This window comes from Taudactylus pleione, unplaced genomic scaffold (assembly GCF_031769625.1).
Source record: "Taudactylus pleione unplaced genomic scaffold, aTauple2 ptg001272l, whole genome shotgun sequence".
Classification (NCBI taxonomy): Eukaryota; Metazoa; Chordata; class Amphibia; order Anura; family Myobatrachidae; genus Taudactylus; species Taudactylus pleione.
The window spans coordinates 953,139-968,739 of record NW_028285672.1 but is presented as its reverse complement, the minus strand read 5'-3'; the positions used below and the strand labels follow the sequence as shown (position 1 = coordinate 968,739).

General features: G+C 45.9%; 1 protein-coding gene across 1 annotated transcript in view; it reads right to left on the bottom strand.

Moving 5' to 3' along the window:
• LOC148443428 (collagen alpha-1(XXVI) chain-like) overlaps window positions 1-15,601 on the bottom strand; it is a gene marked incomplete at its 3' end in the record, with an annotated part of 638,952 nt that overhangs the window by 11,577 nt on the left and 611,774 nt on the right. Inside the window, exon 5 of the mRNA XM_088462839.1 lies at window positions 1,811-1,961. Coding sequence (XP_088318965.1) covers window positions 1,811-1,961 — 151 coding nt within the window. The remainder of the gene's footprint in view (window positions 1-1,810; window positions 1,962-15,601) is intronic.

The window sequence follows — 15,601 nt, the reverse complement described above, 5'->3', positions numbered from 1 at the left end:
GTTCCCCAACAGCACAGAGTAATGTGCGGCCCCCATAACAGTGGTGACATAATGTGCCCCAAGCCATAATGCTGTGAATTTCACAGGTTCAGGGTCGTGATGATATGAATCATAGCTGCACACCCAACCCCTGAACCTCCCCCTTGATGGATCTCCTGGAGTCCTGCTGCAAAAGTTGACAAGTATGGCTTCTGTAACTACATACATTTTTTAATGAGCCTCTGAAACAAATATGTTGTATGTATAGAGAAAGAAACTATATAATTATCATAATTATCATAGGACAATTCCACCTGAAATCCCATATGAACCTCAAGTGTATGTTCCTATCAGTAATAGTTAACTAGTTGCATTTTACATTACGGCACCAGTGTGATGGGGGCCGCACATTACTCCGTGCTGTTGGTGAACCCTGCTGCTTCCACTATCTAACTCAGGGTCTGATTCAGAGATGTATGTACATTAACCCGATGGTTAGCATATATCTCCTATAGTTTAGTATCAGTGCATGTGCAGATTGGGTTCTGTGATCTGACTCGCAGACCCCCCGTCCCCCCAGCCGCAGCATGATTGACATGCTGCAGAGTTTGGAGGCAGGGCGGGGGCGTGGCTGGCCACTGTTCCTGGAAATGGGGGCGCCGACCCATTTTCCGGGAGGGACAAGGCCAAGGTCTGTGTCAGTGGATGCGGATTTCCTGGCCTTGCAGCTGCCAGGCACAGGCCAGGCTGCGGTAAGCTTCCACGGCCTGTCCAAAGGAGCAACCATTGCAACCACTGGTCATGATGGTTGCGATGGTGATCCCAGGCTGCGACCTCGATCACAGATGCAACAAGGAGGTGTGTTTTCCTACAGACAACTCCCAATGCAATTGCATTTTAGATGGACAGATTTGCACAGCCGCTTTTGCGCAGCTCTGCAATTTCGTCCATAACTAAGTCAGGCCCTTAGTGGTTTCATGTGTGCTTACACTACCTTCTCCCTCTTCCTCCCCCAATCATGACACAGCACCTGCCCAGGGGCCTTTTAAGAGAGGAGGGGGCCCGTGTGCATCCTCCGTTTGGGCCCCCTCCTCTCTGACGGTGGCTCAGCGGCACTGAGCGCTGTAGATTCTGGCTTCATACCAGAATCTACAGCGCATGCACGGGTCTCCAGGAAAATGGCGCCCGCGCCTACTTTACCAGGGACATCTTTTCTGGGAATGCGCAGATCACTGGGAAAATGGCCACTGCCATTTTACCAGTGAGTGTTTGCTTCTCTACAACGCCGGTCTGGCGCTGCGGAACAGCACTTCGGGAATCATCGGAGAGGTAAGTATATTTACTTATGGGTGCAGGGTGTGCTGTGTGGGCCCCCCTGGACCCGGGGAGCCTGTGTTTCCCACACACCCTGCACCCATTATAGATACGCCCCTGCCCCTGCCTCAAGCAGCCCACAGTTCCCTCTAAGCTGAGTGATCAACAGATAGATTTAGAAAAAATACTTTTGTTAGGAACAATCATGCAGACTGGGCATGGAATCTTTCATTGTGGAGTTCCTGTTAAACTAACTTTCACCTTTCTTCTCCGGATTGCTCATATTAGAAGGAATACTTTGTAGCTCAACTCATAAGATTAGTTTACTCATCTCCTGAAAGACATCTGTTGTGCACATTCCAATGCAATGGCCACAAGTTGTTAAACCTCTGAGCATTTCAAAACAGAACACAGAGACAACCGGGAAATAAGGAGCGATAAGTAAAGGTGCTCGTACCCTGACTAACCAAAAAGGATAAAGATATCTAGATGTTTTAATGTTTCATCCCATTCCCACCTGGTGGAGATTTAACGGATTTCCTGAATATGCCTCCTGGGCTGAGCAGAGGAATGGCATCTGGCAGGAAGTCTTCATTCCACACTGCGGTGCTCCTTGTGATCGGCAGGTCATTTTCTGACACTCTCTCTGCCATCTCCAGTTTGATCATCTAGGAAAATGAAACAAAAAAAGTCTGATTGTAAAGTGTTTTAGCTGCCTTTGATATCATACGCCATTACTAGAGTTAGCAGGCAAATCGGGTCCCATTTATATGACAGACAATTGCTCCTTTAACAGCTATTTGTAGGTATAATGTACAGAACATGTTACTCAAGGCTATATACAGTAACATGTACAGATGTAGAGATGAGGAAATCATTATCAGTGTTGCCAAGAAAAATATTGGGCTCTTGTGCTTGGGAGGAAGGGGAGACCGTAGCCATTAGTAAATATGCATTTTATTACTGCGTCATGCTACTGGGAGGGGGGGGGCTATGGCCACAACAACACAGGATCATTTTAGTTCTGCATTTCTTTTCAAAAAACATCCTTCAGTTTTGATATTGGTTTTAGCAAGACCAGACTTGTGTTTTATTTGACCTTAGGATCCCAAAAATGTAAACTTGCAGAGAAATACTACAAAAATACATACAGTTGTGTAATTATACAATCGTGTAATTATAATCTACTTGTTTGTTCCCACGTTTGTATTTATATGTTATATGCGTTTATACAGTCCTTTTATAGATAAACTTCTAGAATTTGTGTGGCTTCTGCACCAATACTGTATCGCATTACACTCTGTTTTGTTGGCGGATGCAGTCATCCAGTGTAGGGGATGCGGTCAATATCGGCGCCAGAACCCCGACACCTGTCAGAATCTCGGCACTGGCATCCCGAAGGTAAGTAACGGGGTTAGGGGAAGGGTTAGCATTAGGGGAAGGGTTAGTATTAGGCACTAGGGGGAGAGTTAGGGTTAGGCACTAAGGGGAAGGGCTAGGTTTAGGGTGCGGGTAGGGTGGATGGGTTAGTTTTAGGTACTAGGGAGGGGGGTAGGGAGAGTGTGAGGTTTAGGATACCTACCGACGGGTGTCGGTATCCTAACCATGTTGGGATGACGGCTTCTGCATTTTGACCGCCGGGATCCTGACTGCCGGCATCCCGTAGCTAACCTTAGTGTGGTATCGTCGCATAATGGGACTGATATAGGGGTGGATGACCGTCTGTTTTTTTTTTTCCATAAAATCCACATTTCCACACTGCGCAAGTGCAACAAAAATGTGTCTGCAGAAATCCATATGCAGATTTTGTACCGTTTTTCACTTACGACTCCTTACACCTCCTTACATCTGTGACCCAGCACAGGTACAGCACAGTAAATGGGTGTTCATGCCATTGCGAGTTACAGCAGATTGACCTGGATACTTATGTAAATACACTTGTCTGGAGGCATAACCTTGCTGTGGGTGAAGCGTTGGTGTGACGAGACACAATTTATTTACTTATTTATTAACAGTTTCTTATGTAGCGCAGTAAATTCCATTGTGCTTTACAATTTGAATCAACATTAACATTTTACTGGGTTGTAAAAGCCAGCCAGACATACATACATAAAAGACACACGTAAAAGACATACATAAAGGTAAGAGGGCCCTGCTCGCAAGCTTACAATCTATACACAATGAAGGTGATGACAATTGTCAGAAATAGGTAGCTGTTTCTGATTGGTTGATTGTGTCTTGACCTGTCCCACTGATCCACTTAATTCATTAATGTGGTTGCTTTAGTATATGCAGGTGCAGCCATATATTTGCATTACTTACTGTAATTAGCATTTCCATTTGCACAATGGCAGATTTTCTACTGTTTTTAATTTTTATTGTAGTTTATATGGAAAATGCGACTTTCACATTTATGATTACACTGAAGTGTTTGGTTAAGATCTGGACTCTGAGCTGGACAGTCCATCCGGGTTACTGAATTTTCTGTATACCAGTCCAGCGTCGCCCTGGAAACATGACACATGGCATTGTCGCCCAGATAAAAACATTTGTTGTTTCCATAGAACTGCAAGTGCCTCCCTACAAAGTGTTCTTGTCAAAACCGCCACATTAGTGGCCATTTAGAACTTGTGTGCAATGGTATGTATGGGACCAGTTCACTTGAGTGGGGGGTGTCCAATCACTTTTGTCTACACAGGGGCGTATTTATAATGGGTGCAGGGTGTGCGGTGCACATGGACCCCTGGGTCCGGGGGGGCCTGCACCACACACCCTGCACCAATACTGTCCCACGGAGTAGCGCTACAGAAAACGCCAGGAAAATGGCCACTGCGGCCATTTTCTTGGTATTTTGCACATGCTCTGTATACTCTGGGCACACTCTAGTGCCCGGAGTCTACCACTGGTGTCAGTTCGCTGACGGCAGCCGGGGAGAGAAGAGGGGGCCCAGGAAGGGGATTGAACACGGGCCCCCTTCTCTCTTAATACGCCCCTGTGTCTACATAGTGTATATATAAAACAAGGGTAACAAGATCATATATAACCAGGAAAATAATATTAAAATGTGATCTATCCTAAAAAATGGATTTGTTTTAGATATAAGGATTAACTTGGTGAAAGCAAATAAAAGATTGAGCCAAAACCTGATAATACATAATAATGATTGCCATAAAGACATACAGCAGGGACTCATATAGAGTTGAACGCCAGTCATTGCATGTGCCATATACGAGAAGACAGCCAAGTAAACCTGGCATCACCAGCTGTCAGGTAATCTGGTGTGGGGGAAGGGACCAGCAGAAAAACAAATGCTACAGCCACAGGCACCCTTGTTTGTTAAAATGACTTTGTTGTACACTAATGCCACCATAGCTGCATCAGCTGTGTGAAAATTAGGGGTGAGCGGGTTCGGATTTCTGAAATCCGAACCCCCCCGAGCCCCCCCGATCCGAGTCCGATCCGAATCAGGCTCGACTTTTCCCGCCTGACTCGGATCTGAAATCGAGGCAAAACGTCATCATCCCGCCTTCCGAGTCTCGCGGGTTTTGGATCCTATATAAGGTACCCACGTCGGCGCCATTTTCTCACTCGGCTGTGGACAGTGAAGAGGGAGGGTGGGAGTTAGGGCTGTGTAGTGTAGTGTAGTGTAGTGCTGCTGTTGTCCACTACTTCAAAGTCCATAGGGGCTGGCTGTGTTGTGCTGTGCTGCTGTTGTTAATAGGGGCTGTGTCCACTACTTCAAAGTCCATAGGGGCTGGCTGGACTGTGTTGTGCAGTCAGTTCTCCATAGGGGCTGTGTCCACTCCAAAGTCCTGTGCAGTGTCCCAGTCCTAAAGAGGTGCTGTAGTGTTGTCCAGGGGGTGCTCTGTCCATCAGGGGTGCTCCCCCCAAGTGCTAAAAAAATAATATATTTTCTGTGTTTGTGAATTGTGTGCGCAGTAGCCGCACGTGCATCAACAAAGTAGTGCCAAGCGTGCGCCTGTGTCATAAGTAAAGGGCCGGCTGGCTTGACCGTTAAGGGTGCTGTAACCCCCGAAAGTACACTCCAGTCCAAACCAAAAAAAAAATTATTTTCTGTGTTTGTGAATTGTGTGCGCAGTAGCCGCACGTGCATCAACAAAGTAGTGCCAAGCGTGCGCCTGTGTCATAAGTAAAGGGCCGGCTGGCTTGACCGTTAAGGGTGCTGTAACCCCCGAAAGTACACTCCAGTCCAAACCAAAAAAAAAATTATTTTCTGTGTTTGTGAATTGTGTGCGCAGTAGCCGCACGTGCATCAACAAAGTAGTGCCAAGCGTGCGCCTGTGTCATAAGTAAAGGGCCGGCTGGCTTGACCGTTAAGGGTGCTGTAACCCCCGAAAGTACACTCCAGTCCAAACCAAAAAAAAAATTATTTTCTGTGTTTGTGAATTGTGTGCGCAGTAGCCGCACGTGCATCAACAAAGTAGTGCCAAGCGTGCGCCTGTGTCATAAGTAAAGGGCCGGCTGGCTTGACCGTTAAGGGTGCTGTAACCCCCGAAAGTACACTCCAGTCCAAACCAAAAAAAAAATTATTTTCTGTGTTTGTGAATTGTGTGCGCAGTAGCCGCACGTGCATCAACAAAGTAGTGCCAAGCGTGCGCCTGTGTCATAAGTAAAGGGCCGGCTGGCTTGACCGTTAAGGGTGCTGTAACCCCCGAAAGTACACTCCAGTCCAAACCAAAAAAAAAATTATTTTCTGTGTTTGTGAATTGTGTGCGCAGTAGCCGCACGTGCATCAACAAAGTAGTGCCAAGCGTGCGCCTGTGTCATAAGTAAAGGGCCGGCTGGCTTGACCGTTAAGGGTGCTGTAACCCCCGAAAGTACACTCCAGTCCAAACCAAAAAAAAAATTATTTTCTGTGTTTGTGAATTGTGTGCACAGTAGCCGCACGTGCATCAACAAAGTAGTGCCAAGCGTGCGCCTGTGTCATAAGTAAAGGGCCGGCTGGCTTGACCGTTAAGGGTGCTGTAACCCCCGAAAGTACACTCCAGTCCAAACCCAAAAAAAAATTATTTTCTGTGTTTGTGAATTGTGTGCACTGTGGCTGCACGTGCATCAACAAAGGAGCAGCGCCAAGCGTGCGCCTGTGTCCCATAAGTAAAGAGCCGGCTGGCTCATTTCTTAAAGGGTGGTGTAACCCACAAAGTGCACTACTCTCCAGCAAAAATAAAATAATATTTTCTGTGTTTGTGTGCGCTTTAGCCGCACGTATATATATCAATATAACATAAATGGAGGACCAAACTTTCTCCGATAAAAATAAAATAGGGAAAGATCAAGAACCACTTCCTCCTAGTGCTGTTGCTGCTGCTGGGAGTTGTTCATCATCCCAGAGAGGAAGTAGGAACATCACTACTTTTACTAAACAATTGACCCTCCAACAGTCCCTAGCGATGAGGATGAAGTACGACAGCAGTCATCCTGAAGCAAAACGTATAACTGAGGCCTTGACTGCTATGTTGGTGTTAGACGTGCGTCCGGTATCCGACATTAGTGCAGTGGGATTTAGACAATTGATGGAGGTAGTGTGTCCTCGGTTCCAAATCCCGTCTAGATTCCACCTGCATCCTCAAAGCAGCAGCGACAAGCGTGCGTCTGTCTGTTAAAGGGTGGTGACACCCTCAAAGTGTGCTACACAAACAATTAAAATATTGTTCTTTTTTTTTCTGTCTTTGTGAATTGTGTGGGCTGTAGCCGCACCTGCATCCTTAAAGCAGCAGCGACAAGCGTGCGTCTGTCTGTTAAAGGGTGGTGACACCCTCAAAGTGTGCTACACTAACAATTAAAATATTGTTCTTTTTTTTTTGGTCTTTGTGAAATGTGTGGGCTGTAGCCGCACCTGCATCCTTAAAGCAGCAGCGACAAGCGTGCGTCTGTCTGTTAAAGGGTGGTGTAACTCTCAAAGTGCTCCAAAAAATAAAAAACTATTTTTTTAATGTGTTTGTGACTTGTGTGCGATGTAGCCGCACCTGCATCCTTAAAGCAGCAGCGACAAGCGTGCGTCTGTCTGTTAAAGGGTGGTGACACCCTCAAAGTGTGCTACACTAACAATTAAAATATTGTTCTTTTTTTTTTGGTCTTTGTGAAATGTGTGGGCTGTAGCCGCACCTGCATCCTTAAAGCAGCAGCGACAAGCGTGCGTCTGTCTGTTAAAGGGTGGTGTAACTCTCAAAGTGCTCCAAAAAATAAAAAACTATTTTTTTAATGTGTTTGTGACTTGTGTGCGATGTAGCCGCACCTGCATCCTTAAAGCAGCAGCGACAAGCGTGCGTCTGTCTGTTAAAGGGTGGTGACACCCTCAAAGTGTGCTACACAAACAATAAAAATATTCTTCTTTTTTCTGTCTATGTGAATTGTGTGGGCTGTAGCCGCACCTGCATCCTTAAAGCAGCAGCGACAAGCGTGCGTCTGTCTGTTAAAGGGTGGTGACACCCTCAAAGTGTTCTACACAAACAATTAAAATATTGTTCTTTTTTTTTCGGTCTTTGTGAAATGTGTGGGCTGTAGCCGCACCTGCATCCTTAAAGCAGCAGCGACAAGCGTGCGTCTGTCTGTTAAAGGGTGGTGTAACTCTCAAAATGTTCCAAAAAATAAAAAACTATTTTTTAATGTGTTTGTGACTTGTGTGCGATGTAGCCACACTTGCATCCTCAAAGCAGCAGCGACAAGCGTGCGTCTGTCTGTTAAAGGGTGGTGACACCCTCAAAGTGTGCTACACAAACAATTAAAATATTGTTCTTTTTTTTTCTGTCTATGTGAATTGTGTGGGCTGTAGCCGCACCTGCATCCTTAAAGCAGCAGCGACAAGCGTGCGTCTGTCTGTTAAAGGGTGGTGACACCTCAAAGTGTTCTACACAAACAATTAAAATATTGTTCTTTTTTTTTTGGTCTTTGTGAAATGTGTGGGCTGTAGCCGCACCTGCATCCTTAAAGCAGCAGCGACAAGCGTGCGTCTGTCTGTTAAAGGGTGGTGACACCTCAAAGTGTTCTACACAAACAATTAAAATATTGTTCTTTTTTTTTTGGTCTTTGTGAAATGTGTGGGCTGTAGCCGCACCTGCATCCTTAAAGCAGCAGCGACAAGCGTGCGTCTGTCTGTTAAAGGGTGGTGACACCTCAAAGTGTTCTACACAAACAATTAAAATATTCTTCTTCTTTTTTCTGTCTTTGTGAATTGTGTGGGCTGTAGCCGCACTTGCATCCTCAAAGCAGCAGCGACAAGCGTGCGTCTGTCTGTTAAAGGGTGGTGTAACCCTCAAAGTGTGCTCCACAAACAATAAAAATATTCTTTTTTTTTTCTGTCTTTGTGAATTGTGTGGGCTGTAGCCGCACTTGAATCCTCAAAGCAGCAGCGACAAGCGTGCGTCTGTCTGTTAAAGGATTACATCGGTGACAGCATCCAAGTAGGCATGTCAGACAGTCCGTACCTGTACTGGCAGGAAAAAGAAGCAATTTGGAGGTCCCTGTACAAACTGGCTCTATTTTACCTGAGTTGCCCCCCCTCCAGTGTGTACTCCGAAAGAGTGTTTAGTGCAGCCGGGAACCTTGTCAGCGAAAGGCGTAGGAGGTTGCTTCCACAAAATGTGGAGAAGATGATGTTCATAAAATGAATTATCAACTCTTCCAGGGAGACCAGCCTCCAGAACGTACAGAGGGACCTGTGGTTCCAGCAGGGACGAATTAATACTCTGTGAGGATGAGGATGTACACACTGAAGAGGGTGAGGAATCGGTGGATGAGGAGGATGAGGATGACATCTTGCCTCCGTAGAGCCAGTTTGTGCAGGGACAGATAAATTGCCAGCTTGTTTTGTGGGGGCCCAAACGAACCAATCATTTCAGCCACAGTTGTGTGGCAGACCCTGGCGCTGAAATGATTGGTTTGTTAAAGTGTGCATGTCCTGTTTATACAACATAAGGGTGGGTGGGAGGGCCCAAGGACAATTCCATCTTGCACCTCTTTTTTTTCTTTGCATTATGTACAGTTTGGGGCCTAGTTTTTCAATGCCATCCTGTCTGCCACTGCAGTTTCACGCCTAGATGGGTCACGTGTTTGTGCCGCCCACTTGTGTCGCTTAGCATAGTCATCCAGCTACTTCGGTGCAACCTTTTGGACATAAAAACACTATTGTGAGGTGTGAGGTATTCAGAATAGACTGGAAATGAGTGGAAATTAAGGTTATTGAGGTTAATAATAGCATAGGAGCAGAAAAACCTACAAATTATGTGATTTTAGCTGTTTTTATGCTTTTTTTCAAAAAAATACAGATCCAAAACACAAAACCCAGAACCCAAAACACGCAAGGGTGGTTTTGGCAAAACCAATCCAGATCCAAAACACGAAGAAAGATCCAGATCCAAAACCAAAACACAAAACACGAAAAGTGGCCGGTGCACACCCCTAGTGAAAATATGCAAATGTTGCTGCCATCTTGATTTGTATTTAGACGCCCACCGGCCGCATTGCAAATCCAAGCGACTGCGTACAAAAACACAGCGTTGGTCACAGATCAGCTGATTATTGGCTCACTGAGTAACGCTATGGTCGTGCAGATTGGCAGCGGGAACTGAGACGCAGGAGCCATTTTTACTGTATTTGGGTTTGCAGTTGCAGGTGAGACGCGGTCTGAAAAAGGTCGCAATATGCCTGTGTTTGAGTCTTATCGCCCACAAACGGTCCCTGCCTGTCAATCACTTTGCATTACATACTCACTGTAAGACACAACGAAAATGTAACTTGACACATGCTCATATTACTGATAATCGCTCAACTGCGTAAACTACTCTATTGCATCCATTTCTGAATCTGTCCCTGGTATAGTATATAGCCGAAAAGATGTACTTCTCCGTGACTCCTGAACTACTATTGCTCCTTGTGTAAAAGGCCTGTACTAAACTGCAATCACTGATTTAGCTGCTGTTCAACCTTTCCCATGCCCTCTAACATCATGGCACATTAATATTTAATACCGGTGCAGCTATACACCATAAATCTGATTATGTACCCATTATAGTTATGTTTTTAAATTCAGTAGTAAATGTCTGCAGATTACATACAATGAGACTGAGAAAGATGATACAAAAGAATCTTATCTGCAAACAGCACTTCTACAGGATCAAAGCAGTGCACATATTCTGAGTTATATGCACCAAATGACATCATACAGGACCCATATGCTGGAAGACAGAGAAAAGCCCTGTGAGAATTGGAACCTCTTGGAAGACTTTGATCTTTAGGAGCCTTATTTCATACACTCACTAACTGATCTAGCAATTCCTGATTAATGGTGGCTCCAATTTCACTGTATCTCCTATTTGAGGTATATGTATTTCACAAATGAGAGAAAAGGAACTTTACTGAATTCATTGCTGGGCTCTGGAACATCTTACAGAGCATGGGTAATGAGAACTTGTGTGTCCATAAGGACCTATGAGAATGAAAAATGGTTAGTCCCATTCTCACGGATAGAGTGGGAAGAACCAATTTGGTGGTCTATACTACGCAGCAATAATCATTATGTATCGCTGCATCCTGTGTGGGGCGGTTACAGGATGCAGCGGCAGTAATGCAGGCATGTCGTGACCATTTTCAGGGTGTGAATCTGTACATCTGGGATCCTGTATGCAGAAATATGGCGCCAGTGTCTCAATGCCCTCTGCCGTTCTGTGCTAACATAGTTTTACTCAGATGGTCGATTATTTAAGGATCTGCGACTGCCACTGCGTATTTGTACGCACTTACTTGGATCTCCGAAGCTTCCGGTGGGCTTCTCAATACATTTCCAGGCGGCTGCGTGGATTAGCATATTCCCGCACAGCAGCTGTGTATGGGATTTCAGCTGCAATTACATTAGCGGTCACATCTGAATCAGGCCCAATGTTCCGTTGCAACTTACCATGTCGCTTCAGGCATAACATTGTACTGATACCATTTACCAAGTGTCCTCACCAAAGCTTTTCTCCTGGCCCCGGCAATGTGTATCTGTATAGTGTTTTCACCTGGTGGACATCCTTCCAGTGTCCCCAATGCCAGGAATAGCTAATACCCTTCTGGTCCCCAAAGTCGGCTATTGCTAACATCATCCTGAGATGACAGTCACTTGCAGCAAATGGCTATACTTTATGGCTCTTGTTACATTGACTCAGACTGCCATCCCCACAAAGGTCTTAAGGAATGCAGCAGATTAGCCCTTTCTCCAGCAAAAAATGTCACTGCCAGGCAGCCTGTCAGTGGGGTGTCGAATTTTACTGGTGGGGCTGAGCCCTAAAGCCCCTAAGTAACATCCGCCACTGCAATGATGCTTTCACAGATTGTTCCAGACAGTATTTTCGTGCAAACCAGTATGCTCTTTAAGTAGAGCTTTTAATCTCATAATTCTAAATTTGCCTGCTGACTTTTTAGGGGGTTGAATACTTTTGCAAGCCACTGTATTTTGATACTTAACCACATGTATTATATAGCCAGAGGTACTTTACATAGGTTCAGTGTAATTGTGACCAATAGCCTAACTTTCAAGGAACTGAACAAGAAATACGAGTATAGCTAAGTATCAACTATAGTTTTTTATTGGTGTACTGTATGAATCTATGGGGTCTATTTACTAAGCAGTGTTTGGAGACAGAGGCCCTGATTCAGAGCCGGGCGCTCTGACAGAGCGCTCGCTCTGAATCAGGGCCGTCCTTCTTAAATTTTAGAGCGGCCTCCTGGCCGCTCGTATAGCTGTGGGTGACCACCCATAGATATAGCGAGCGGCCATGAAGATGGTCGTGATGGTCAAGACCATCGCGACCATCGGGCTTGCGACGAGACCCTTGTGGTAGGGTCTCGTTGCCGCAAGCCCTGGAGTGCTTTCGGCTCTATCAGAGCCGAGAGCACTCCCACTGACATCACTTGTGATGTCAGTGGGGCCGGCCCCAGACGGTAGGCGTTCCCATGGGAACGCCTCCGTCTGGGCAGCCATGTCCCCGTCACACACCATCGATAGCACGCCCCCTTTGGTGCGAGACCCGGAGCGACGGCTTGCCCGTCACTATCCAGGTCTCGCGCATGCGCACTGGGCTAACATCGACCCGCTTGCGAGCGCTCAGCGCTCGCGAGCGGGTCTGAATCAGGCCCAGAGTGAAGAGTGATAAGGTTCCAGCCAATGTGCCATACTTATCACTTTTCACTCTGTCTCCTAACACTGCTTAGTAAATAGACCCCTATGTTACATATTGTACAGCATTAAGCCTAATGGTGCATACACATGGTCAGATTTTCCTTCAGATCTGTACAATAATGATTTTAAAAATCGTTCAATCGTTCATATCTGACATGTTTGTCAGATGAACGATGCGCGCTCCCGTTTGTCAGATAACGATATTTGACATCTGATGTGTTTGCAGTCAGATTTTGATGATTCCATTCATTTTAATACAGGCAAAAATCTTTCAAATCGTTCAGTCGTTCATCTGACATATCTGACCGTGTGCATGCACCGTTATGCTTTTATGCTCTTCACAAATACAGAAAAAGTCTTAGGGGCCCATTTATCATTAAATATTTGCAGGATACGGGTACCCACAAATATTAAGAATCTCCCAGACGTACTATGGAGGGATCACAGCAGACATCTCTGATATCTGCTGCGGTCCTTCCATTTTCGTCCCCAAATGCTGCCCCCATAGGTTTCTATGAGGGCTGCTGTGCTGTCGGATTTACCAGGCTCCGGAATGCAAAGCATTCTGAAGCTTAGCAACGATAGGTGATGCAATCTCAAGATGACGTTATCCTATAGTAAAGACCATGGGCTACTATTTAGAAAATTTCCATCATCCCCGCCGTGATGCATACGCATTGCGCGTCAAGGACCCAAACAAGTAAGCAGTGTGATATCTTTATGCTATCACACTGCTTCCAGCTTTTTGCCAGGATGGGCTCTTCTCTTGGCAAATAAAATATGCCCCTTAGACTAGATTGACTGGTCGGTGAAGTTAGAGACACTGGCCTAAGGGCAATAATTGACACATGAGAGTCCAAATGTATACTTTACCCCAGCTACAAAAGTTAGGGTGAATGCAGGGATGGAACAGTGCATCACTGGGCTCCACATGAAAACATATTTAAGGGGCTGGTGATGTAATCTCATCTCCCGGACCGCATATAAGGCAGAGTAGAGGGCAGACGCATCACAGGGTACTGGAGCCTCAAAGGCATTTAAATTTTTATTTAATTTTTGTCAAATTTATTGATTGCAAATTTCTCACTGGGACTATGATGAGAGAAAGAACACTATAGTGGCATTACAGGTACACGAATGTACTTGCACCCACGTGCATGGTCAGGGGCTGGCCGGCAACTTTCAGCCTGGGTTCAACACAAGCAAGTGGCCCAGGCTTTCTATAAAAAAAAGAATAATGCAATTGTCCAGACCAATGAGTGTCTCCCTCTAGATGTCTAGGTGGGGTAGGGAAGATGTGTAGGGGGTAGGACAGTAGATGTGTACGGGGGAGGAGGGTAGATGTGTGTATAGATGTGTAGGTAGAGTAGTTGTGTAGGAGGGTAGATGTGTATGGAGAGGATGTATTGTGGGAGGGGGGTTAATGTGTAGAGAGAGGGTAGATATGTAGGGGGGAAGAGGGTAGATGTGTATTGGGGAAGATGTGTAGGGGCAAGGGAGGATGTGTAGGGGCAAGGGTGGATGTGTATGGGAGGAGGAGGGTAGATGTGTATGGGAGAGGATGTGTAGGGGGGAAGAGGGTAGATTTCTAGTGGGGAGGTGGGAGCATGTGTGGGATGGATGAAAGGGATTAGTAGGGAGGAGATGGAAAATGTGTAAGGTAGGAAGGTGGATATGTAGAGGGGGAAAAGATATGGCAGGGAAGAGATAGGATTGACGGGAAAGAAGGTAAGAAGGGGATAATAGAGGAGACCGAAAAAGGAGGAACATTGACAGAAGGATGGAGAGGAGAGTGAGGGGAGGAAGAAGACAAGGGGGCAGGTGGGACAAGAGTGTCAAGGTGATTTGTAGGGGGAAGAGATGGAACAGTAGTGAGACAGGAGCAGACAGGCAGAGGTGATGCAGGAAAGTGAAAGGGCTACAGTGTTAGATTATGGGTAACAGGGAAACCATCTCGACACCCATTTCATTTATTACAAAATGTCTATATATATATATATATATATATATATATATACTGTACTCACGGTCAAATGGCCAACAGCAGGAGTGCACTCAACATATGTGTGCTTAATCCATGGGGGGTGGGGAGATAGAGAAAGAGGTAGGTAGGTAAAAATACACTGTCACCTACCACACATAGCTGACTGTCACTGATGATGCAGGCAGTGTCACTCAGGGTCCTCTCTTCTACTTCTTCTGTCTCATGGGTGGGGAGTGTAGTAGATGCCTGGCCCTGTGTTACTGCTGCAATTGATGTTCGGAGTGGGCAATGCTGCATGTTGCTGTCGTTCCCCATAGGAGCCTGGAGACCCTACATATATATCGACCATTTGCATTCCCCTAAACCAACAAGCCGGTGGATGCTGCCCCGACCAACCTTTGGTTCATCGGGATTTCTACTACTCAGAGATACTGTGACTGCACCTGTTATCTGAGCAGCAGGGACGTTCATCTTTCCACTACTGCCGGTGCCGCCGGCAGCTGCTGCCCTGACTAACCTCCGCTGCATTGGGATTTCCATTGTATTAAGGAGCAGAGACTTCACCTGCTTTTTGAGCCGCAGGGACATACATCTCTCCAATATTGCCTGTGCCGCTATCTTGCTGAGACGGTAACACCTGGCCGTCATCCAAAGCCGGAGGGAAAGCACCTTCTGTTATCGTTCGTGCTGCCGCCGCGCTGAGACAGCTGTCATCTGGCGCACCACACACAGGTGAACATCATTGTTTACAGACTCTATTTCACAGTGCCCCGGCTATTGATTGACTGTTTTGAGCTGGTGTAGTGCAATCTGGAGTAGGCTGTCAGTCGCATCATTTAACACTGACGGCCCTTACCTGGCTCATTACATGTAAATTATCCTTGTCGCCCACGGCTTCAGATACACTAATCTACGTCTATCGATATATCTATAGGGCTATGTTCTATATTTTGGAGAGAGCCGAATGCTGGTATTCCAACTACAAGTGAGTTTTAATTCAGCCGCCATTATATGCAGTGTTAATTACTGACAAGGTGCATTGAGGAGAAGAGATGCCTATTATATTTTTGATTTACTCCTTGTATTGAGGCTATACACGAGACTTTTTATTGAAGGTCGGCTATCATCATCTGGTCATATTGTATTTA